Source organism: Mustela nigripes, chromosome 1 (assembly GCF_022355385.1).
Source record: "Mustela nigripes isolate SB6536 chromosome 1, MUSNIG.SB6536, whole genome shotgun sequence".
Taxonomy (NCBI): Eukaryota; Metazoa; Chordata; class Mammalia; order Carnivora; family Mustelidae; genus Mustela; species Mustela nigripes.
The window spans coordinates 91081320-91106740 of NC_081557.1; the positions used below are offsets into that span (position 1 = coordinate 91081320).

At 44.9% G+C, this 25421-nt stretch overlaps 2 protein-coding genes across 4 annotated transcripts; both read left to right on the forward strand.

Annotated features, from left to right (window-relative positions):
- The first annotated feature begins 1763 nt into the window (after positions 1 to 1763).
- Positions 1764 to 3895, forward strand: LOC132020796 (lactoperoxidase-like). The gene is given in 2 exon segments (XM_059404957.1): positions 1764 to 2496; positions 2499 to 3895. Coding segments are annotated over 2 exon segments (1842 nt in total). The 3' UTR covers positions 3608 to 3895.
- A 7490-nt stretch (positions 3896 to 11385) lies between these two features.
- Positions 11386 to 23397, forward strand: MPZL2 (myelin protein zero like 2). 3 transcript variants are annotated; one of them, XM_059416324.1, is made up of 6 exons: positions 11386 to 11638; positions 12686 to 12852; positions 13341 to 13551; positions 16740 to 16887; positions 20154 to 20229; positions 22280 to 23397. In XM_059416324.1, the coding sequence occupies exons 1-5, from the start codon at positions 11581 to 11583 to the stop codon at positions 20215 to 20217; spliced, it is 648 nt and encodes a 215-aa protein (XP_059272307.1). In that variant the 5' UTR covers positions 11386 to 11580; the 3' UTR covers positions 20218 to 20229; positions 22280 to 23397. The 3 variants fall into 3 exon arrangements, with proteins under 3 accessions (XP_059272307.1, XP_059272305.1, XP_059272303.1); XM_059416322.1 differs by having other exon boundaries at positions 11387 to 11638; positions 22207 to 23397; XM_059416320.1 differs by lacking the exon at positions 22280 to 23397 and having other exon boundaries at positions 11388 to 11638; positions 20154 to 20551.
- The last annotated feature ends 2024 nt before the right edge of the window (positions 23398 to 25421 follow it).

Sequence of the window (25421 nt, forward strand, 5' to 3'; positions counted from 1 at the left end):
AGAGAGGAGGAAAGAGGCTCCGTGCTGAGCAGAGAGCCCGATGCGGGACTCGATTCTTGGACCCTGGGGTCATGACCCGAGCCAAAGGCAGAGGCTTTAACCCACTGAGCCACCCAGGCGCCCCATCTCCATGGTGTTTATGGAGCAAAATATTTGAAGGTGTTGGAAAAGGTGAACCCTTTTCCCACTCAGCCTGGCACAGTGTGGCTCGCGTGGAGACTCCTTGTTTTAATTAACCAACAGATTGTTTTCCACCATCTTACTGTTATAATTCAGTGGGTGCTTGATGCAATCACTTTTGATTATCTATCCTTAAATCTTTAAGTGGGTGTAAAACCCATTAATAGTATCTGTCACCTTTAGGAAAAGTAAAGCCTCCTTAGTGTTACTGACAAGTCCATATTGATGAAGTTCTAGAACCTAGGTGAGGTTTGGTGGGCTGAGGTCCGGAGCCGACGACCAAGAAAGAATTCTTGAGACATCTTTGGTGCAAAATGGTGGTTTATTAAAGCACGGGGACAGGACCCGTGGGCAGGAAGAGCTGCTGCCCCGTGCCATGAGGGATGGCAGGTTATGTACCCTGCTGTTGGGGGAAGGTGAGGGGAAGGGAGGTTTCAGTGGAGTTTTCATATGCTAAAGAGGGCCTACAAGGTGCCAGGATGTTCCAGGCCTGCCGGAGGCCTTGCCCTTGCTGCTGGATCAGTGTTGTCTTTAGACCAGCCATTAACATTAAGATCGTTGGGAGACTTTTTGGTGGGGTGTCACAATCCTGCTATCAATCGTCTTTGTTAGTGAGATTTAGGACATTTGTAAGCCAAGGGAGACTCCTGTCTAGCAGGATTGTGAGCTCTGCAAGTTAACTATTTGCTTATTGTTCATGGCAGTCAGGGCTGCCCGAGGGATGCTACACTTATGGAGGGGAAAGGGTGAAGAGGGGGTGCAAGGCGCCAGCTTTTGCTTTGTCCTCAGCCAGCCTCCTGCTCCCTCATCATTATTGCCTTTCTCTTTTATTCGTATTTAAAATTTCCATTACTGGGGCGCCTGGCTGGCTCAGTCTGTGGAGCGTGTGACTCTTGATCTCAGGGATGTGAGTTCAAGCCCCACAGTGGGTGTAGGGATTGCTTAAAAATGAAATCTTTAAGAAAGCCAAATCAAATTTCCATGACATATTAGAACTCTCCCTACATTTTCAGAATTTAACCGAGAACCCTCGTAATACAATGGAGACAAAAGAATCTCACCTTCCATACCTCCTTTCCCGCTGTTCTGCTCTTATAGCCTAAGGTTGCTTTGTAGGACCACAGGGTTTGGAATTAAAGCCCAGCTACACCTGGGGTGCCTGAGTGGCTTAGCTGGTCGAGCATCTGACGAGCGTCTGACTTTTTGGTTTCGGCTCAGGTTGTGGTCTCAGGCCTCTGAATTCAGTGGGGCGTCTGGTCGGGATTCTCTCTCTCCCTCTGCCCCCTGCACTTGGGTGTGTGAGCTCTGTCTCTCTTTCACAAATAAATGAATAAATCTTAAAAGAAAAAAATACCTAACTACACTATCTCCCAGCTACGCACGTTACTAAATCTTCCAGGCTCACTTCCTCAGCTGTGAAATGGGGATACTGGGGCGCCTGGGTGGCTCAGTCAAGTGTCTGACTCTTGATCTCAGCTCAGGTCTTGATCTCAGGGTTGTGAGGTCAAGCCCTGCACTGCGCTCCACGCTGGGCATGGATCCTAGTTTAAAAAAGAAGAAGCAGCTTCCCCGAGTGCCCCAGAATGGAGAAAGAACTCAGCAGCTTTGGCGCCCCTTCTGTTTCAGACCCCAGTCTGGACTTGACTGCACTGTCTTGGGAGGTGGGCTGTGACGCCCCTGTTCCGGTGGTGCAATGTGACGAGGACAGTCCTTACCGAACCATTACAGGAGACTGTAATAACAGGAGGAACCCCACGCTGGGCGCCGCCAACAGGGCACTGGCGCGCTGGCTGCCGGCCGAGTACGAGGACGGGCTCTCCCTGCCCTTCGGGTGGACGCCGGGCAGGACCCGGAACGGCTTCCCCGTCCCGCTGGCCCGAGACGTATCCAACCAGATTGTAGAATACCTGAACGAGGAGGGTGTTCTGGACCAAAACAGATCCTTGCTCTTCATGCAGTGGGGTCAAATCGTGGACCATGACCTGGACTTTGCCCCCGACACCGAGCTGGGGAGCAGCGAGTACTCCAAAGCCCGGTGTGACAAGTACTGTATCCAGGGAGACAACTGCTTCCCCATCATGTTCCCTCCCAATGACCCCAAGCTGAAGACTCAAGGAAAATGCATGCCTTTCTTCCGAGCTGGGTTCGTCTGCCCCACTCCACCTTACCAGTCCCTGGCTCGAGATCAGATCAACGCTCTGACCTCCTTCCTGGACGCCAGCTTGGTATACGGCCCCGAACCCAGCCTGGCCAGCCGCCTTCGCAACCTCAGCAGCCTACTGGGCCTCATGGCTGTGAACCAGGAGTTCTGTGACCACAGGCCAAGAACATCAAGAAGCCAAGCCCCTGTGAGTTCATCAACGCCACCGCCCGAGTGCCCTGCTTCCTGGCAGGAGATTCCCGAGCCTCCGAGCAGATCTTGCTGGCCACTTCCCACACCCTCTTTCTCCGAGAGCACAACCGGCTGGCCACTGAGCTAAAGAGACTCAACCCTCACTGGGATGGAGAGAAGGTCTACCAGGAAGCCCGGAAGATACTGGGAGCCTTCGTGCAGATTATCACCTTTAGGGACTACCTACCCATTGTGCTCGGTGAGGAGATGCAGAAGTGGATCCCCCCATACCAAGGCTATAACAAATCTGCCGACCCCCGAATTTCCAACGTCTTCACCTTTGCCTTCCGCTTTGGCCACTTGGAGGTCCCCTCGACTGTGTCCCGCCTGGATGAGAACTATCAGCCGTGGGGTCCAGAGGCAGAGCTTCCCCTTCACACCCTCTTCTTCAACACCTGGAGGATAGTCAAAGACGGTGGAATTGACCCTCTGGTCAGGGGCCTGCTGGCCAAGAAGTCCAAGCTCCTGGATCAGAACAAAATGATGACAAGAGAGCTGCGCAACAAGCTTTTCCAGCCCACCCACAAGATCCACGGCTTTGACCTGGCCGCCATCAACATACAGCGGGGCCGAGACCATGGGATGCCTGGGTACAACTCCTGGAGAGGCTTCTGTGACCTCCCCCGGCCCCAGACCCTGAAGGAGCTGAACGCTGTGCTGAAGAACCGGAGGCTGGCTAAGAAGTTACTGGATCTCTATGGAACCCCTGACAACATTGACATCTGGGTTGGGGGCGTTGCTGAGCCCCTGGTAGAGAGGGGCCGAGTGGGGTCTCTCCTGGCCTGCCTCCTGGGGAAGCAGTTCCAGCAAATCCGTGACGGAGACAGATTCTGGTGGGAGAACCCTGGGGTCTTCACTGAGAAGCAACGGGACTCTCTCCAGAAAATGTCCTTCTCACGTCTGGTCTGTGACAACACCCACATCACCAAGGTCCCACGCGACCCATTCCAGGCCAACAGCTACCCCCAGGGCTTTGTGGATTGCTCGGCCATTGACAAGCTGGACCTGTCACCCTGGGCCTCAGTGGAGAATTAGGGACCCAGGCTTCCTGGCCTCCGTGGCACTGTGCAGTAGTGCTCCCTTTGGTCCTTGATCCCATTTCAAGCAAGTTTGGTGACCCCGTTCCTTAGAGCTCCACACCCCATCCCGGCCCTTCTTTCCAGCCAGGTTTCTCTCTACTCACCAGATGCACACTGCGCTCAAGCCCAAGACCAGCACCTCAGCCTTCCCAGCATTTCCACCTGAATTCTACTGCTCCCACGTCATCCCCTCGGTCCACAGGATGTCTCCTATCCTCTCCCTGCAACATGTCTCATCTGAGGCTGCGGCCGTTGGGCTCTTACAACTAGATTGTAAGCTCCTTGAGCCAGAGACCAGTCTGCTTCCGTGTGTCCCCTGTGGCACCCAGCATGACGCTCAGCACACAGCACAGGCTCAATAAACATCTGATGGGTGACTGAAAAAAAAAAAAAAAAAAAAAAAAGAAGAAGCAGCAGCAGCTGAAGAAGAAGAAGAAGAAGAAGGAGGAGGAGGAGGAGGAGGAGGAGGAAGAAGAAGAAGAAGAAGGAGGAGAAGGAGAAGAAAATAGAAGAGATAGGAATATTAATAAAGCTACATGATAAGTGATGGTTCTTGCTATTACCACGCTCCAGCCTCCTACTGGAAGCTCCTACACAGGCCATACTGCTTCAATCCTTTATTTTTTTATTTGACAGAGAGAGAGAGAGAGAGCACAGGCAGGGGGAACAGCAGACAGAGAAAGAGGGAGAAGCAGGCTTCCCATTGAGGAGGGAGCCTGATGTGGGGCTCGATCCCAGGACCTTGGGATCATGACCTGAGCTGAAGGCAGATGCTTAACCGACTGAGCTCCCCAGATACCCCTCAATTCTTTTTTTTTTTAATTTAAATTCAATTAGTCAACTTACAGTACATCATTAATTTCCAATGTAGAGTTCCATGCTGTTTCAGTCCTAATGCCAAGATGTTGGCCCAGAGAGCCCCGCCTTTTTGTTAAGTGGACGCCAGCTATTGTTGAAACATCTCAGAGCAGACTTCCTTAGTGCTCCCAGGAGGAGTCTGTCCTAATTCCTGTGCTGTCGCTAGCATCCGGCATGGACCTTATCATTGCAAAGCTCCCTGGGTCTGTGACTACTTGTTAAAAGCCCAATCGCTCCTGGAGGGCTAAGATCTTATCTTTTCTTTTACCTTTGGATTCCTAGGAACAGCACCTGACTCTTAGTAGTTTGGCTCTGGCGGTGGCCTGAAGTTAGGCAGGCCTGGTTCTGGATTCTGGTTATGTCACCAGGTGGGTCCCTGACCTATAAGTCTCAGACATGGGCAAATTTCCTCTCTCATTCCTGTCAGCAACTCTGGCAGACCTCCCCCTTTCTCTTTCAGATGTCTGCTCCCCTATCTCCTGTCTCACTCGGGGGCAGTGACCAGTCTTTCCTAGGAAACATATAAAGGAGAAGCCATTAGGTGAGAGCTCCCTCGAGAGGAGAGAAAACTTTATAAACACACACACACACACACACAGAGGAAAACTCCTTCAGTTTTTGTCCTGACCCTTTTATCTCAAACTTAGCCTTCTCTGGGCCCATTCTGGGGTTCCCCTTCTCTAGGCTGACCACAGAAATTATCTTCCAAACCATCACATCTGAGTGTCAAAGGGGTGCTGTGAATCATCATAGCAGGGTAGCAGGCATAAACCAGGACACTCCTAAACAACCAAAACATTTTTTTTTCTTTTTAATTTTAAAAAAGATTTTATTTATCTGAGAGAGAGAGGTGAAGTGGGGTGAGAGGGACAGAGGGAGGGGGAGAGAGAGAGAATCTCAGGCAGACGCCCCGCTCAGCGTGGAGCCAGACTCAGGGCTCGACCTGAGATCATGACCTGGGGCTGAAATCAAGAGTTGGAAGCTTAATCCATTGAGCCACCCAGGTGCCCTTTGAGTGATCTTTTTAATACATAAGTCAGATCAGGTCATTTTGATAGAAAGTTTTCAGTCTTTCTACTGTCTTCAAGATAAAGTCTAAACTCCTGAACCCTTATTAAGAGTTGTCAGAGTCTGGCATCTGATTAGATTTTCAACATCACCCCTGGTTAATCATTTCTTTCTCTCTACCTGCACTGGGCTCAGTAGATACTAGGAGGAACAAATCTCTCTGAGTCAAAGACCGATGCTTCCTGACTGAGCCACCCATGTGCCCCCGGAAATATCCTCTTCTAAAAGATTTTATTTATTAACTTGAGATAGTGAATGAATGAGCGAGAAAACTCGAGCAGGGGTGGGAGGAGGGGGGAGGCAGAGGGAGAGGGAGAAGCAGGCTTCCTGTTGAGCAGGGAGCCCCACATGCGCCATCCCAGGACGCTGGGATGGTGACCTGAAGGCAGATGCTTAACCCATGGAGTCACCCAGGTGCCCCAGAAATATTTTTTAAATTAATGATAATTTCTTTCTTTCTTTTTTTTTAAGATTTTTTTTTTTAATTTATTTGACAGAAATCACAAGTAGGCAGAGAGGCAGGCAGAAAGAGAGAGGAGGAAGCAGGCTCCCCGCTGAGCAGAGAGCCGGATGCGGGGCTCGATCCCAGGACCCTGGGACCATGACCTGAGCCGAAGGCAGAGGCTTTAACCCACTGAGCCACCCAGGCACCCCTTAATCTTAATCCTAATATTAATAAAACAGATAATCTTTGTCTTAATAGAACTTCTACAGATACTCTCATATAAGTCTTTTTGTGGCTCTACACCTTCATTTCTCTTGGATTAATACCTAGGAAGGAATTGCTACGGTGGTTAGCTTTATATGAAACTTGGCTTGATGAGAAACTCTCAGACTTCCTCCCAAAGTGGTCACGGGAGCAGTTTGCAATATCGTAACTAAGTCTAATCACAAACAACCAAATTTGCTGTTTTTTTTTTTTAAGATTTTATTTATTTATCAGATAGAGAGAGGGAGAGAGAGAGTGCACAGGCAGACAGAGTGGCAGGCAGAGGCAGAGGGAGAAGCAGGCTCCCTGCCGAGCAAGGAGCCCTATGTGGGACTTGATCCCAGGACGCTGGGATCATGACCTGAGCTGAAGGCAGCTGCTTAACCAACTGAGCCACCCAGGCATCCCCAGATTTGCTGTTTTTGATGGTCACCGAGCGTAGAGCTGTATGTTTAAATACAGTATTTCATCAGATTCTTACACCCAGCCTTCTGGGCAGGTAGTACTGGTCTCATTTTGCATATGACACAGTCGAGGCACAGAAAGTGAAACACCTGCCCAAGGCCTCACAGCTGGTCAGCAGCCAAGTGTGCATTTGGGTCCAAGCCGGTGGGATTCCAGCTCCGGCCTCCTGTCTCCCACTACATAGTAATAAAAAAAAACAAGTGGCTGGATCTTTTCTCGGGAAATGAATTCATTTCCTAAGAGTGGAAATTGGGCGTGGTAACCAGAAGATGCTAGATTCATCAGTAAACATGACACAGGTATGAATTCTCACCCATGATTTCGATGTGGTACCTACGATGAACTGGGAGGTCCTTCAGTTATCTTCAAAGACATCCATCTCTCCAGCCCCGTGCAAATCCCTCTAGCAGCTCTTCAGAGTAAAGGAAGGGTTAAACTTCACAGTCGCTTCTGTGGGCCAGTTAATAAGAGCAGGATGCTGTCCTCTATAATTAGGAAAGGAGCCCAAGGCTTTACTGAGGAGTATCTAAGCTGCAGTGATGGGGTGGGGGTGGGGGTGGGAGGAATGGGTTGGGGGGAGGCGGGGGAAGAGATAGGAAGGCATTTCCTCCCATGGTCCCCCCGCCATGGTTTCTCTAAGCTATTAGAGCTTAGTCTCAAATCCAGACTTGGCTTTGGAATATCTCTAGGGAGAGCAAGTCAAGAAGGAGGACTAAGGGAACATACTACTTCTTTTGGGCTGAGAGCCCCCCTCTCATCGGGGACTCTGACATCCTAGTGCTCCCCTGACCCCCATCTTTGAGAAGCTCACCAGAAGTTTAGAAAACAAAAAAAGGAAACAAAGGAGTTATGGATTGGCACTGCTGTTGGTAAGGGTGGCTGGGAGTCCCCGTGTCTTCTGCAAATGGGTATTAAGTTGGGACTTTTCATTCTGGCTCTTAGGCCAGGGGGTGTATGAGAAAGTCGGTAGAGTGTGCGGTGGTCAAGGTCCCAAGGCTTTTTCTCATTATTTTTATTGGTCTGGTAAATATCAAAGTAAGTCCACCCTTTTTGGGTTGTATCTTAGTTACGTACAAATGGTGTATTTGTCAGGATTGAGTCTGTACTCCCTAGGATGGAGAATGAGGACCGTTGATATCTGGGCCCAGCCTCTCTTTCCAGCCTCCTGACCTGCCACTCCTCCCTGAGCACTGGGTTGAGAAATCATTTGTAGGTCCGGTGGAGTCTATATTTCCTGCTCACCCCCCTTCCGTTTGTTTCAACAAAAGAACCTCTGTTTTTCCTCTCTCTCCAGAATTCTCATTTATCCTTTAAGGACCCATTTCAGGAGTTCTGGGTGGCTCAGTCGGTTAAGGTCTGACTCTTGATGTAGGCTCAGGTCATGATCCCAGGGTCATGAGATTGAGCCCCACATCGGGCTCGTGCTGGATGTGGAGTCTGCCTGGGATTCTCTCTGCCCCTCCCTCCTGTCTGTCTGTCTGTCTCTCTTGTCACTAATATGGTAATTATTTGCTAACATACACACTGTACCTCCCAATCTTCTTTGGACTCCGATTTTTCTCCCCAGGCAGAAATGTCTTACTCTACTTTATGTCTTGCCTGACATAGAACAAAAATTAAATATAATCTTTCCTAATAAGGAAACATACAGACAGGAAGTTTTGAGTAAACAGACACTTTATCTGAACCACCCAAGAGCTAAATCATTTGTTTCCCTTGGTGATTTCATCTTGTGAGAAAAAACACATTTTTGCCTTGGATGTTAACATGACAACTTTTACAAATACCGAGTTGTCCTTTTTGTCTTTTGAGCCCCCCAGACCCCGGTGCGTTTCCTCCTCCCCAGTGGGTTTCTAGGTACCTCATTAGAAATATTTTTGGGAAAAAAAAAAAAAAAAAAAAAAGAAATATTTTTGGGAGCACCTGGGTGGCTCAGTTGGTTGGGCATCTGCCTTCAGCTCAGGTCATGATCCTTGAGCCCCGGGATCCAGTCCCGCATGGGACTCCCAGCTCCACGGGGAGTCTGCTTCTCCCTCTGACCTTCTCTCCTCTCATGCTCTCTCTCTCTCTCTCGCTCTCTCAAATAAATAAAATCTTAAAACAAGAAAAAAGAAAAAAAGAAATATTTTTGGGAAACATGTAGGCAGTTGGGACAGATGAGGTACTTTCAAAACGATTGGTACACCATCCATTTTAACAAAAACCAGGATTTTTCTCTGAAAAAGTTTAGGAAAAAAAGTGATGTTTCTGGAAACTTCTCACTTCTTCCTTTTCTCCCATTTGCCTAGGGACTAAGTGCATTTTAGACCTTACCTAGAAGCCTCCAGTTTTGATCACAGCCCCACTGATGGGCACCCTGGGGACTCAGGGGCAATGTCCTTCTTAACTCAAGTGTTTTCTCGATACAAGGAGTCTGGCCATTGGTCTTTTCCCTCCTCTCCCAGGGAGGGGAACTGGGTGACTCTGGAGCCACTCCCGTTCACTGGAAGGAATTGGGCGTTGCTGGGCACAAAGCCCGGAACTTGAACTCTGCTGAAGAATGGGATCTGGGCGGCTGCTGACCCTCAGAGCAGGGCTGGCAGCCAGCTCCCAGGGCATCGGGCTACCTGGGGGAGAGATTCTTCTGCTCCGGACAACAGGCGGTTTGTTCAGGCTGCCCGCCCTGATTCCTCCCCTGATGCTTTTCTCTGTGTCCTTGAGCTCTTTGGTAACTCTACCTCTCACCAAATTTTGCAGTTTGCTCTAGACTTCAAAACCTCAGGCTCTACCTACCCCCTTCCTTGAGAGCTGCATTTCTCTCTGCAAGTTAAAAGCCAACAAAGAGGATCACGTTTCCTTCACCCCTTTTCTTTCAGGCTCCTGCAGCTGAGCTCTGCAGACCTACATACCCCAGAGCCTCTATTTTATCCCATCACCATTTTTAAGATTTTCCCCAGCATGCTGATTTTCCGTTGATCTCTGACCTAGAAGCTGACAAAGGAGCTACTCTATTTTCAGGAACACTCACCTTAACAAAACATTCATGCTGAGACACCTCTGGTCTTCATTTGGGGTAGCCCCTGAGTTTCTTTGTTCTAGCAACTGTTTTTTGTTGTTCACTGTTTTTGTTTCTCTCTCTCTCTCCCTCCCTCCCTTCCTTCCTTCTAGGGTCATGACATCTTTCTCCTGCTGCCTGCCTTTCTTGCTTTGCTTTGCTTTCTTTCTTTCCTTCCTTCCTTCTTTCAGATTTTATTCATCTGTGTGACACAGAGAGTGAGACAGCGAGAGAGGGAACACAAGCAGGAGGAGTGGGAGAGGGAGAAGCAGGCTTCCTGCTGAGCAGGGAACCCAGTGCAAGGCTTGATCCCAGGACCCTGGGATCATGACCTGAGCCTAAGGCAGAGGCCTCACGACTGAGCCACCCAGGCGCCTCTGCTTTGCTTTTCTTTCTGGCTTTTCTTTTCCACTTCTGTAATCTGCCTCTCCCTTGGTGGAATTTTCTTCCCTCTTTATGAAGTTTTATCTTTTCTAGTCAGCCTGTCCCTTCCTCCCTTTTCTGGCCACTTCCTCGCTCCAGGGTTTAACGAGGAGCTATCAGGATTTGTCAGTTTCTGGGTTGCTAACCCGGGGATTAGGGTAATTCTTTTCTGCTCAGGGTTAGATTCCTGCTCAAGCTGCTGCTTCATTCAAGGTGTAACCTTCCTTTGTCTTCTGGGGCTGTTTCAGAGACCTGCTTCGTTGATCTGTCACAATTAGCCACCCTCTTTCCAGACAAGGAGGCACCTTTTCTCATTTAAATTCCTCAGCTCTCCAGATTTTTTAGGCAGATGGCTGCCCTAAAAATGGCAGATGAAATCGGAGGCACAGAAAAGTTATTAGGAAAACTTTTTCCTTAAGAGTCCTCTGCGTCCATGGTTCACGCTACGTGTAATTTTGCAGGAAGAGCATTAGACTTAAGAGTCACAAAAGTTCCGTTTTTTACCAGCTGTGCAACATTGGGCAAATCACTTAACCTTCTCTGGGCTCTTAGTATCCTCTTAACAACACTTCATGGGAATGTTGGGGAGGTGAACTGGGTTGAGCTAGTAGCTTACATGGGCAAGGTTGTTGTCCTGCTTCTTCTTGAAGTTCTTCAAAGTGAAGGCATCATTAAACATGGAGATTTGTTTGGGCCGGTTTATTTTAGGTGGGTGTCTGGAGAAAGCTACAAACTAGAAAAGTCACAGAGGTCTTTGTGCTAATGTTTGACTAAAAACGGAGGGTGTAAACTGGAGGACTTTTTGTCGGAGAGGGCCTTAAGGCATTCGGAGTGTTTTGGAGTCGGGAATCGGGTATAGGCTCCCGTGGCCCCAGGGAGGTGCTGGGGAAGCAGAATCATTGCGAGAGGTGATTTCAACAATCACTTCCCAGGCCAGCGGGAAGCCTGCTTAGAAAAAACCGGTGTGTGTCTGGGGGCCAGACCCAAAGCAGCCTGGGACGTTCCAGATTGGTATCACATCCTCTGGCTGGTTCTGAGGCCATCCAGAGGCCAGAACCCCATCAGAGGAACTGGAAAGTAGAGAGTGGACTGCAGGGTTTGGAACGAAGTGCGGACTGCCTGTAGCACAGAAGGCGGGAGGGAGGAAAGGAGGAGGGCTGTAGGGAGCTGAGGCCCCACCTATCATTCCAGCAAAGTGCCGCGCGGAGCAGGGGTGAGTCAGAGGCGCTGGCGCTCAGCCTCCCAGTAGGTGAGGGGCTGGCTCTTCTCTCCGGGGAGCAGCGCAGCTCTGTTCTTACTGGAGTGGCCTTGGCAGGCTGCTGGAGCCTCGGTCTGCCCGGTCTGGTCTCCGCGGCCAGGGCTGGGTTCCCTCATGTATGGCAAGAACCCTTCGCGTGCTGGGCTGCTTCTCCTTGGCATACAGCTCACAGGTAAGGGCCGCTGGGCTTCTCTCAGCCTCTGCTCCTTCCCTGCCTACCCCAGAGAGTTAGCTAAGTGTCTCCGAAGTCACTAGAGCTTTGTTGGGGAGCCTGAGCCACAGTGGCTGTCCGTTCTGGTTTTGACTTTACTGAAAACTGAAGTTGGTGGGTTGTTTTTGGAGAACTGATTTCGGACAGACAGGTTTAGGTGTGTTTCGGCAGCTAGTGATTCGGGCACAGAGAGGGCTTTTTAATCTCAGGTTACAAGCCTTTTTTCTTTTTTTCCCGTCCGGCTACTCTCAACCTCCCACTGCAGGCGAGACTTGGCACCAGGATTTCTGTGTGTGGGTCTCATCTGGGACTCGCAGCAGCCCTGGAAAAGCAGAGAATTTAAGGAGAGAGAACCCTCCCTTCCCCCCGTAATTTTGAAATTGTCCCAACGTGCAAGTTCTCAGTGTAAATGTCATGGTAAAAACAAAAACAAAAACAAAAAACAAAAAACCAAAAAACAAAAAACCAAAAAAGCCATGTGGTATAGACATTCTAGGGGTGCAAGCAGAAGCTGGCGGGGGTTGATGAGCTCAGTTTCTGCAGAGGGCTACCAACAGTATGATATCATGATGTAACAAGGACCCTGTCCGGACAATTTCTAGGGGACCATGATTCACGTGCTACATAATGCTTAATATGAATCCATGTCTGATTCATGTTATGATTAGTTTTGATTTGTTTCTGCTTTCAATTTTATTTGCCGACATCTGTATTTCCTTAGAACAGCTTGGAGTGGGTACCCCGAGGCTGGGGTACGGTGCTGTGGAGAAAGTGAGGGCACTAAGAAGGCTCGCTGAGTGGTATTCTTAGTTGTTCTACGGCATGGGAAGGGCCCAGGGGCATGGGAAGGTCCCAGGGGCACGTAGGTGGGAGTCTGCAGACTCAGGATGAAGTAAGTTTGAAAGCTGGGGCATCTCTGGTTTCGTGCCTCGCTCGGACATTTATTTTGGCAGTGTCCCCAGAAATTCTCTTAATACACATCTTCCCTTTTTCTTTTCTTGGCGGCAGCTTTTTGGCCGATAGCAGCGGTGGAAATTTACACCTCCCAAGTGCTAGAGGCTGTCAACGGGACAGATGTTCGGTTAAAGTGCACTTTCTCCAGCTTTGCCCCCGTGGGTGATGCTCTGACGGTGACCTGGAACTTCCGGCCTCGAGATGGGGGGCCTGAGCAGTTTGTAAGTAGATTATTGTCATTGGCCAGGGGACCTTGGTTGGGAGAATAAGCCAGTTTGTTTCTCCTCGCCCTCCCTTTGCTTTTCTTAGCAACAAGTGCAGGGCAAAGCTGAGAAACAATTCTTGGGACAGAGACAGAACTGCGAGGTTCATCAGTGGGAGAGCAAGATGTTCTTTTTTTTTTTTTTTTTTTTTTAAGATTTTATTTATTTATTTGACAGCAAGAGAAAGCACATGCAGGAGAAGTGGGAGTGGGAGAGGGAGAAGCAGGCGTCCTGCCAAGCAGGGAACCCAGTGCTGGGGTCCATCCCAGGATCCAGGATCATGACTGGAGCGGAAGGCAGATGCTCAACGACTGAGCCACCCAGATGCCCTGAGAGCAGGAGATTCTAGGCAGAGAGCTGCAGATGGGGCAGTGAGTCTGGCTAACTCCACCTCAGCCTCCTTGCCCACGTACTGAAGAAGACTTTTGGCTGCTTCGGCCTTCTAGGTATTCTACTACCACGTGGATCCCTTCAAACCCATGAGCGGGCGTTTCAAGGATCGGGTGGTCTGGGATGGGAACCCTGAGCGGTATGACGTCTCCATCATCCTGTGGAAGCTGCAGTTTGACGACAATGGGACATACACCTGCCAGGTGAAGAACCCACCTGACGTTGATGGACTGATAGGGGAGATTCGGCTCAGCGTCGTGCACACTGGTAGGTCGTGCGGGGTTGGGGGGGGATGGTTTGGGGAAGGGTGAGAGCATGTTGAAAAGAGGGGGGTAATCTTTTGTGATGGTTGAAAGGGTGGAGAGCAGGGCTAGCCCTTCAGATCCGCAATCTACAGAGGGAGACTGAGGAGTCGAGGGGTAAAAAGAGAAAGGCTTTGTTTGTCTGTGGAAAGAAACAGAGAGTTAAGCAAACTGAGAAAGGAATCTGTTACAGAAATGGCATTGAGACTGTAAAACGGAAAGGAAGCAATTCTCTGGTAAAAGGCTAACATCAGATCCAATCGTTCACTCATTTATTCTCCAGATATGTATCGAGTACCTACTCTGTGTCAGGCACTGTCCCACACTGGACCCACACTAGTTCATTTAATCATACGACCATCCCAGGCGGCACATACCAATATCGAAAGCTCTCCTTTATTAAGTCCTGCAACATGCCAACGGTTTTGCATATTTCCATCTTTATATATCACATCAGTTTATTGTGCTCTCAGTGCTCTCCATTTTACTAATGAGGAAACTGAGGCTTCCAGAGATTAAGTCACTTGTCCAGATTCATGGAGCTGATACCTGGAACCATTTAGAACTCAAACCCAAGCATCTTTTAACTCCAGAGCTGTATGAATGCACCGTATTGCTTGCAACCCTATAAAGGCAAACCCGGGAACTGAGCCAGATAATAAAAAGCAAAGACCGTAAAACTTCAGAGCTGTAAATCTGGGTTTGAGCCACTGTTATCATTTACCAACTGTCAATAAATCTTTTCTTTCTCTCCTTACACTAAGAATAATAGAGCGAGGATTATGGCGAGGATAAAATGAGATAATAGATGTAAAAATTCCCTAGATTCTCACCTGTACAGAATAAAATATGTTTGCATTGAAAATGATAATAGTGGGCGCCTGGGTGGCTCAGTGGGTTAAGCCGCTGCCTTCGGCTCAGGTCATGATCTCAGGGTCCTGGGATCGAGTCCCGCATCGGGCTCTCTGCTCAGCAGGGAGCCTGCTTCCGTCTCTCTCTCTCTGCCTGCCTCTCCAACTACTTGTGATTTCTCTCTGTCAAATAAAAAAAAAAAATCTAAAAAAAAAAAAAAAAAAAAAAAAGAAAATGATAATAGTGACCACAGATTGAGTGTTTATTACATGTAGACACACCATGGAACAATTTATACAATTTTTTTTTTTTTTTAGTTTACTTATTTTAGTGATTGTTACACCCAGTGTGGGTCTTGAACTCACAACCCTGAGATCAAGAGTTGTGCACTCTTCTGACCGAGCCAGCCAGGCATCCCAGGAATAGATTTTTTAAAAATAAGAACTCAAGAAATGGATATTGTTACCCCTGCTTAATACCTTGAAGAAACTGAGACTTAAATAAGTTAATTACCCCAAATCACACAGCTAGTAAATGGTGGAGCTGGTACTTGGACCTGATTCTCTCTGGTGCATGCTCTTAACCAACACATAATATGATTACCCAAAATATATAAGCCTGTAAAGTGGTAGGGTTTTTCCTCCTTTCATTCCTAGTATCATCCTTGGGGCCCCATCAATAGAGCTCTGTGACCTTGGAGAAGTCATTTGAATCCTGAAAGGAGTAATAGAATGTCCTGGGACCTCAGTTTCTGAATTCATCTGCATCTAACCTGCATGAACAGTTTAGACAAGAACATGTGGTTCGTAAACATATGGTGATCACTGCTCTGAAAATCTAATGAAATCTGCAACTCTGCTTCCCACAAAAATGTACACATACACCTAATATGACATGGGGTTTGTGGACTTGTGGCCCCCCTTTCTCCCCATCCTCCTTCACGGACTCCAGGCTGGGAACCCCTGAGCTAGACATTTTTCTTTTTTTTTTTTTAATTTTAATTTAATTTTTTTTTAGACATTTTTTTCTAATGTCCTTTCTGGCACTGCGGGTTTATTGAGGTTTATTTGTTTAATTAAAAAACTTTTTTAAAGAAAGATTTATTTATTTGTTTGACACAGAGAGTACAAGCAGGGAGAGCTACAGGCAGAGGGAAAGGGAGAAGCAGGCTCCCTGTTGAGTAGGGAGCCCAGTGCAGGGCTCTATCTCAAGACCCTGGGATCATGACCTGAGCTGAACGCAGATGCTTAACCCACTGAGCCACCCAGGCAACCCTTTAAAAAAAGATTGAAAAAAAAAAAGATTTTGTTTATTTATTTGACAGAGAGATCACAAGTAGGCAGAGAGGCAGGCAGAGAGAGGGGGAAGCAGGCTCCCTCCGAGCAGAGAGTCTGATGTGGGGCTCGATCCCAGGACCCTGAGCTCATGACCTGAGCTGAAGGCAGAGGCTTAACCCCTGAGCCACCCAGGTGCCCCTAAAAAAATATTTTATTTATTTGACAGCACAGAGGGAGAAGGAGAAGCAGACTCCCCACTGAGCAGGGACTCAGGTCTCCATCCCAGGAGCCTGAGATCATGACCTGAGCTGAAAGCAAATGCTTAACAGACTGAACCACCCAGGCACCCTGGGTTTACTGAAAGCTTAAGTCAGAAAACAGACTGAAACCCAAGAGACCTAGGCTTCACAGATTCTGCCTGGTTTAGGGACCTTTCCCTCTGGGTTCTCTCTTGCATCATTTTATCTAGTAGACTATAGTTACTGATTAATTTGCCTATCCTCCGGGTGGGCAAGAGCTCCCTGAAGGTAGTGCCTTTTTTGGCTTTGTATTTCCATTGCAGTGTCTGAACATAGTAGGTCCTTAATAAGCTGGAATCAATGACTGACTGAATGGCAGAGGGAATCAAGGAGAAACGGCTCTGGGTTTGATGAGGTCAGCACTAACCTTACCCCACAAAGTGGTTCTACTGGCTTGGTGGTTCTGGAAGTATCAGGCTGCATCAGAATCACCTGGAGGACATGTTAAAACAGATTGCTGGGCCCCGCCCCGCCATTCAGCCGGCGCCTGATAATTTTCATTTCAAAGTTCTTAAGAGTGCTCTGCTGCTCCGCCTGGCACCGTAGTTTGAGAACCACTAAAGTAATTCATGTGGCTTGCTTATTGCTCCTAGAGGTCACATGGTAATACGGTAGGAGAAAGGAAGATTCCATTTAATGGTGAAAATACATCCTTCTTCTCCCTTTAGATTTCATCACGTCCCTTCTCTTTTTAGAAACATGAGATCCGCCTTTTCTCCTTACAGTCCGCTTCTCTGAGATCTATTTCCTGGCCCTGGCCATTGGCTCTGCCTGTGTACTGATGGTCATAATCGTAATCGTGGTGGTCCTCGTCCAGCATTTCCGGAAGAAACGATGGGCTGAGAGAGCTCATAAAGTGATGGAGATAAAACCGTAAGGCTGGGCAGTTCTGGGAAGTCTTCTAACACTCTTCTATCATGACTTTTGGTATTTTAATGATTGTTGAACAGATGTTCTTCCCTCTGAGTAAGTCTTGTAAAAAATTTAAATTCACAGGATGGATAAATTAGGGTGTGATTTAGTAACTTTACAAAAGGTTTCTTAATGTTATGGAAGATTTCATTATAGGCTTTATGATGGAGGATTTGATATTATCAGAATCTGCTTACATAAAACTTTTCTAGGCTATTCCTTACTTTTAATGTAAAGTGTACATTTGTGAGGACTGCTGGGTAGTCAGCAGGGGTCAAATCAGTGTCTAGGAAAGGCAGCCATGCTGATAGAAGGTGCTCAATAAATTCATAGTTTTTGAGATGAAATTGACCTATCATAAATATTCACCTTTTTAATGTTCACAAATTTTGTGACCATCACCACTAATGCCAGAATTTTCAGCACCCTCAAAAGAAACTCCATACCCGTTAGCCATTACCATTGTCCCCTCCACCTGCTGCTGGCAGCTACTAATCTTTCTGTGGATATGCATATTGTTCAAAGGTGAGGAGAATGTAGAGTGCCCCCCAAGCTGAGGAGGCACTTTGAACCATGAATGAAGTAGGCAGCCCCATACAGAAAACACCGAGTTTTATGTTGAGATTACTGATGGGGGGCGGGTCGAGAGGACCGCTGTCTGGACAGCTGCACAGGTAGTCTCCTCAGAAGTCCCACATTTTAGTTTGCTGGTTTTATATATTTGTTTGTTTGTTTGACAAAGAGAGAGAACACAAGTAGGCAGAGTGGTAGGGAGAGGGAGAAGCAGGACCTTGGGATCACAGCCTGAGCTGAAGGCAGACGCTTAACTAACTGAGCCACCCAGGTGACCCTCATTTGCTGGTTTTTAAAGGAGCGGGACGTGTGGGGGAATGTCAGATACACGTGATTGGTTGCTAACGTTCAACCGACTTTCTGGCACCACCTGTGCTTCTGTAGAAAACTCTGTTATCTGAACCAGTATCTTTTTTTTTTTTTTAAGATTTATTTATTTATTTGGCAGAGAGAGATTACAAGTAGGCAGAGAGGCAGGCAGAGAGAGAGAGGAGGAAGCAGGCTCCCCGCTGAGCAGAGAGCCCGATGTGGGACTCAATCCCAGGACTCTGAGATCATGACCTGAGCCGAAGGCAGCGGCTTAACCCACTGAGCCACCCAGGCGCCCTGAACCAGTATCTTAATGGGCCCATTGAAATCCAGAACAGGCTCCCTGGATATTCCGGTTTTGGAATGTTGAGTATGGAGTTTTCACATTTAACTTTTACATTACATCTTATACATTACTCTAGAACGTGTAGCCATGAAGAGGTCATCAAGGAGACTACAACAAGATGGTGGGTCAAAGATAGAGTCAGTATGGCCAGCATTCCTACACCTACTCTGGACATTCATGTAAATGGATGATCATACAGTGTGGCCTCTAATTTCTGCTTCTTTGACTCTGTATAATATTTTAGGTTCATCCATGTAGAGCATATAGTAGTAGGGGTACTACATTCCTTTTTATGGTTGTATAATATTCCATTGCATGTACATACCACACTTAATTATCCATTCAATTGATGGACTTTTAGTTTAGCTTTTTTTTTTTTTTTTTTTACTTTTGGCCAATATGACTAATGCTGCTACGAACATTTATTTATAAATTTTTGCATAGACATGTGTTTTCAACTCTCCTGGGACTGGAATTGTTGGAACATATGGTTACTGTATGTTTGCCTTTTTGAGGAATTGTCAGACTGTCTTCTAAAACAGCTACATCATTGTATACTCCTACCAGCAACATAGGAGCTTTTAATTGGTCCGTGTCCTTGACAGCACTTGTTGTCTGACTTTTAGATTATAGCCACCTACTGGGTGTAGAGTGGTATCTCACTGAGGTTTTGATTTGCATTTCCCTAGTGACTAATGATGTTAAGCATCCTTCCATGTGTTTATTGGCTATTTGCATATCTTATTTGGAGATCTATCTATTCAAATATTTTGCCTATTTACAAGTTGGGTTTGTCTTTTGTGGGTTGCCTTTTCACTTTCTTCTTCATGTCCTTTGAAGCACAGAACTTTTTAATTTTTTTAAATATTTTATTTGTTTATTTGACAGAGAGAGATCACAAGTAGGCAGAGAGGCAGGCAGAGAGAGAGGAGGAAACGGGTCCCCTGCTGAGCAGAGAGCCTGATGAGGGACTTGATCCCAGGACCCTGAGATCATGACCTGAGCCGAAGGCAGTGGCTTAACCCACTGAGCCACCCAGGCGCCTTAGAACTTTTTAATTTTGATGAAGTCCCAATCATCAATTTTTTTCTTTTGTTGCTTCTGCTATTGGTGTCATACCTAAAAAATCATTGGCTACCCCAAGGTCCTGAAGATTTATGACTGTTTTCTTTCTTTTTTTTTTTTTTTTAAGATTTTTATTTATTTGACAGAGATCACAAGTAGTCAGAGAAGCAGGTAGAGAGAGAGGGGGAAGCAGGCTCCCCGCCAAGCAGAGAGCCCGATGTGGGGCTCGATCCCAGGACCCCAGGATCGTGACCTGAGCTGAAGGCAGAGGCTTTAACCCACTGAGCCAACCAGGCACCCCTTGAGTTAAATTTTGTATATGTAATTTTGTAATGTATATTAACGAATATTTGTTAATTTTTGTAATAAATACAAAAATTAATTCAAGGGGCGCCTGGTTGGCTCAGTAAAGTGGAGTCCAAATTCATTCTTTTGCAATTGCAGTGTTTCAGTTGTCCCAGCACTGTTTGTGTTTGTTTCTTTTCCTAAAGAAATATTTACTGAAATAAAAATAATTGATTTTAAGATGCCCAATGAAGCCAACTCTGACATTAGAGGTTGACCACAAAGCAATAAAGATGGCTTCTAGGTCAACACAGAACTTTCTTTTTTCTTTTCTGAATAAGGAATGGAATTAGAGGCTGGATATTAATGATAAACGAAGGTGTCTGCTTTACCTCCTTCAGGTTCCCATCTAAAAGTATTCTGAGGCATGTAGAAGTTCAGAGACACAGGGTCATGTGGAGGCATGTTTATTGTTAGATAGATGGCACTAGTGGCATAGCTTTCTGTAAGCTTGGATCTGTTCCCAGATGCAGGTAATGTTTCCCAAAATATGGGAGAAAATACATCACCCGGAGCTTGCTTTCTAAGACTTGCCTCCTTTGCTTCTTATCATTTTCACCTGACATTGGTTTCTACTTCTTTGTTACAGAAAAGAAGAGGAAAGGCTCAATCAAGAAAAAAAGGTCTCCATTTATTTAGAAGACACAGACTAACATTCTTAGAGGGTGAGGCTCATAAATGAGTTGATTTCTTTCCTTAGCTTTCTCGTCAGGCCCATCTCTAATGGGGATCTCCCAGATTTTAGGACTGTTAGGTGTTTTCTGCATGAAACTGGAGGAGCCAGGTCAGGGAGATAGAAGTCTTCTACTAGTGTTATGGACAGCTTCCTCTTTGGGTTTTGTACAAAGGATGAGGCTGTTAGACTGTACGGCCACTGAAGATGGGAGAATTCTAAGATTATTCAAGGGTTTGTGGGTATGTTTACCACGACCAAGAATAATTCACTTTTAACATGTAAATAAATCTTTATTTTTTTAAATGAAAGAAGTGATATCTGCTTGTTTTATTTTGTTGTAAACCAATCGTGCATCAAGAGAATGACTCAATAGATATGTCTGACATTTTGACAGAACTTTTTTTTTTTTTTAAAGATTTTATTTATTTATCAGAGAGGGGGGGTGGAGAGAGAGCACAGGCAGACAGAATAGCAGGCAGAGGCAGAGGGAGATGCCAAGCAAGGAGCCGGACGTGGGACTCGATCCCAGGACGCTGGGATCATGACCTGAGCCAAAGGCAGCTGCTTAACCAACTGAGCCACCCAGGCGTCCCTTGACAGAACTTTTATACTAGTTGGAATTGATTTCAATTCCATTCATCTAGTTATTGGAACTATGAATCTAATTTTAGTACTGTATAGCTTTATTTTCCCATTTTCAGGTTTTTAAAAAAGATTTTATATATTTATTTGACACAGAGAGAGAGGGATCACAAGTAGGCAGAGAGCAGGCAGAGAGAGAGGGGAGAAGCAAGCTCCCCACTGAGCAGAGAGCCCCATGGGGGGCTCGATCCCAGGACCCTGAGATCATGACCTGAGCTGAAGGCAGAGGCTTAACCCACTGAGCCACCCAGGTGCCCCCGTTTTCAGGTTTATTATGCTTAAAGGATAGAATGATTTATTTTTTGTATGATCAGAATTTTTTCTATTTTCTGAAGTAAGTCCACTATTATTATTTGCAAAGAGAGTCACATTTTTGTAGCCTAATATTCAGGGAAAGACCTCAAGGATTTATAAAACAGAATATGGAAAGACATTATTCTGTTGTAAAACCAGAAGAATTTGTAAAACCAGAAGAATTTGATATCAGAGAGAGATTTTACTGAGGGCAGTTGCCTTTTTAAAACCAAGCAGATATGGTTTTTATAAAACTTGGATCAACAAAACAGAAAAACAAACATCATCTAGGATTCTGAAAGGGTCTAATGGTTAGGGTCATGGAAAATGAAGATGGAAATGAAAAGAAATTTAAGGAACTAACACAATCAAGTTCAGTGTGACTGGATGCCCTCACTGGATGGATACTAGGTTTGAATAAACCACTTGTAAGAAGATTTGGGGGGGACAAGGGGAGTCTTTGAAAAGTTTGAATATGGATAATATTAGGGAATTACTGTTAATTTTATTAGGTATAATAAAAGTATTATGTTTACAGAGAAAAATGTCACTATCTTAAGTATACATTTATATGTAATATACATTTATTGCATATAAATTTATATATGCTTATATGTAACAAATTAAAAACCAATTAAATATATGGAAAATAATGCAGAAAAATGCTTTAAAATTAGATTATGGGTAAATTCTCAACACTGTCTTTTCTATTTTTCTATGTGCTTGATTTTGTTTGTAATAAAAGAGGACAGAGAGAGAGAGAGAGAAGGCATGCACGTGTGTGCGTGCGCTATGGGTCTTCCAAATATTCATGTAAGGCAGAGGCTATGAATTAATGACACTGACACTGAGAAGTATATAAGGATCAGAAACACATTTTAAAAGTTGAATTAGGAGGAGAATAAATACATTAAGAATATTTTCCTTCACAGTGGAGAACATGCCTAATAATATATATTTAGTTTGTAACTCCAGGTACCTCTCTGCACTCTTCCCAAATGTGTTATCCATTTAAGCTTTTATATTTCAGGAACCCGAAGATCCCAAGAACAAGAACCCTAGGATAAGTTGAAGTTAATGGAAGATTTCTTTGGCTTTTCTAGTTGTGACCTGGCTTCCAACCAGCTCTGCTGTACATAACCACCTCGAGGAGCAACATCTCTCTGGAGCTGGCATAGGGCCCTTTTGAGCAGATATCAAACTCACACACAAACTGTTACTAAGGTTTTATTTAATTTCAAAGTGCAAATATTTTTCAAAAGCTCATTGTTAGCCTTTTGTACTAAGAAGCTATATTTTTGCCCTTAGACACTCCTTGTGGATGATTAATTGTACATACATACATTGGTATCAAATGAGATGAAAGCCAACGTGTCTGTCACGACATTTCCTTTAACATGTTAGTTTCTTTAGAGTAGTACTTTTTTTTAAAAAAAGATTTTTATTTATTCATTTGATAGACAGAGAGAGATCACAAGTAGGCAGAGAGGCAAGCAGAGAGAGAGGGGGAAGCAGGCTCCCCACTGAGCAGAGAGCCCGATGTGGAGCTCGATCCCAGGACCCTGAGATCATGACCTGAGCTGAAGGCAGAGGCTTAAGCCACTGAGCCACCCAGGCACCCCTAGAGTAGTACTTTTGCTACTAAAGTTAATGTGTTTACTCTTTCTTTTTCACTCTTAATTAAAAGTGAGCTAATTCTCCCAGCTATTTTTGATTAACAGGAAATCTTAAATTCAAACTGTTAAAGAACAGTTTGATTTTTTGTGGCTCTCTTTAAGGATGGGATACATCTTGTTTTATTAACTTTCTTTCAATAGCCTAGATGATGTTTGTTTTTTGTTTTGTTGATCCAGGTTTTATAACAGCAAAAATCTAAATTACAGAGTAGCTAGAAAAGTTTATAAATGCTTGTAGATTGACAAGTGCCACCCCAGGATGAATTACTTATCACCTTTTTTTTTTCTGTGTTGTGAAAAACAACCCATAGTGCAGGTTTTTAATGAGCTGTGAATGCTGCTTAGCTTACTACTATTCAGTTATTTTACAACAACAGAGCAAAATCTATGCTTATTCGCGGAATGGAATCATTAAACAGTTACCTGGGAGGATTCTCAAATAGTAAATTATGACTGTAAAAATTTAGGGCTGGTGAAAAAAATTAACCCTAAGTGATGATACTTTTGTACAATGTTATATAAAAAGCTCTGAGAACTGGATGATACTATTTATTTTCTCCTTTTCTTTATCTTATTTTATTTTGCTTTAATTTACTTCCTTACTTTGTGGAAGGGAAGATTTGGTATGGGGCAAAGAAATACCAAAACTAACAATATGAAACTAACTTTGTTTTTTCCTTTATACTAATAGAGAAAACAAACTTTATAAGTGGGCTTCAGAAAGAAGAGTGCTTTTTAAAGTGTTTAATCTCCCCAGTGTCCTTCCAAACCTAAGCTATAGCAGCATTTATTCAAAATGTTAAAAACTTCTGAAAGTTTAGTTGCCTCTCTCCCCCATCTTTATAGTCTAATATTTTCAGTTTTTACTGACTGGCCAAAAGTGTTCTTTCTTTTAACAAACTGGAATTTTCAGATGGGTTACCTGTATTTAAAGATGGTAAACTTTGATTTTTTTTGAGTATTTTTAAAATAATTGGTACAATTTACACATGAACCTTGATTCTGAATTCATTCTGTACCTGTCTTATTTTGTCTGTTACACTGAAAAAGTAGTTTTAATACTTAATTTTGAAACTAAAAGTTAGATTTAAGGTTTATACTATCTTTAACTCACATTTTCTATTTTTCTCCATAATTCAACCTTTGAAAATAACATATTTTTTCCAAACAGTTTGCTTGGATGATATTCCATAAGTGTAATGAAGAAGTGGTTAAAAACTCATGGAAAGTCTTTTCCAGTAAAACTTGTAGCTTATGTCTTGGCTAAATATTATTCAGGGGTTAATAGGACCCTGTTGTTCAGTATCTTCTTCCTAAAGATAACTTTTGTATTGTAATTTATTTTTTATTGTGCCTTAAACACATATGTAAATAACCTTTAGTAATAAAGAATTATCAGTTATATAATTTGCTTATATACAAATCTAAATATTTTACACAGCAAGTACCAAAAAACCAGATGGTTATATATATTATCTTCACTGAGGAATTTTCTTAGAGGGAGCCTAGAAGTCAATAATGGATAAAATTAGTTTATACTGGATAAATGTGTATTCCACATTGCTTTGGACAACCGGGAATTAGGCACAACAAACTACTTAGTTTGGGAGCTTTTCTGAAGGAAGGGTATCATCTCTTCTGCTCGTACCCTTATCTTACCTTCTCAATGGAGAACATCACTAGCTTTCAAGTCTGGTAACGGAATGGGAATTGAAAAATGAGAGCTTATTAAACTTCCCCCAAAGCTGAAGCATACTTCTGTTCCCCTTGTTTTCATTAAATACACGCAGATTCCGAGAGGATAGGTTGACTAATGATCGGAGCAGGGTACCATCCCATCTCTTTTTTGTTAGAATGGGACACTACAACTTCATTTCACTCCCAGCACTGTAAAAACATTACTTTCTCACTTTTCCCACCAAAAGAATTCCTTTTTCCCTCTATTATATGTTGTAGTCATTTCATCATTGCCACTGCGAACAGCAGCTTAATAATAAAATACCCAATTTAGGGGCGCCTGGGTGGCTCAGTGAGTTAAAGCCTCTGCCTTCGGCTCAGGTCATGATCCCAGGGTCCTGGGGTTGAGCCCGGCATGGGGCTCTGCTCCACAGAGAGCCTGCTTCCTCCTCTCTCTCTGCCTGCCTCTCTGCCTACTTGTGATCTCTGTCAAGTAAATAAATAAAATCTTAAAAAAAAAAATACCCAATTTACATAGGTACTAAGCTGGATGCTGTGATAGCTAAACACAAAACACGAACCAGAGACACTGGACGTACACATTGGTCACGAAGGCCTAATACCTATTTGTTGACTGATCCTGTATAATCTCCTAGGTCTCTTCTAACTCTAAATTTATAGAAACCTATTTTGAGATAGTTCAAATAAAATAATCTGTAGGGAGTAAAAAATGACTTCTGAGGAGAGTCTGAGGATCGAGACTCGTACGACAGAATTCCATACAAATAAATTGTTATTTTTCCAAAGTCTGTGGCTTACTTCATCGTCAAGCAAAAGTGAATAATTGATTCGCACTCGAGGTTTAAAAAAAATCGCGGGTCGGAGCAGGTTC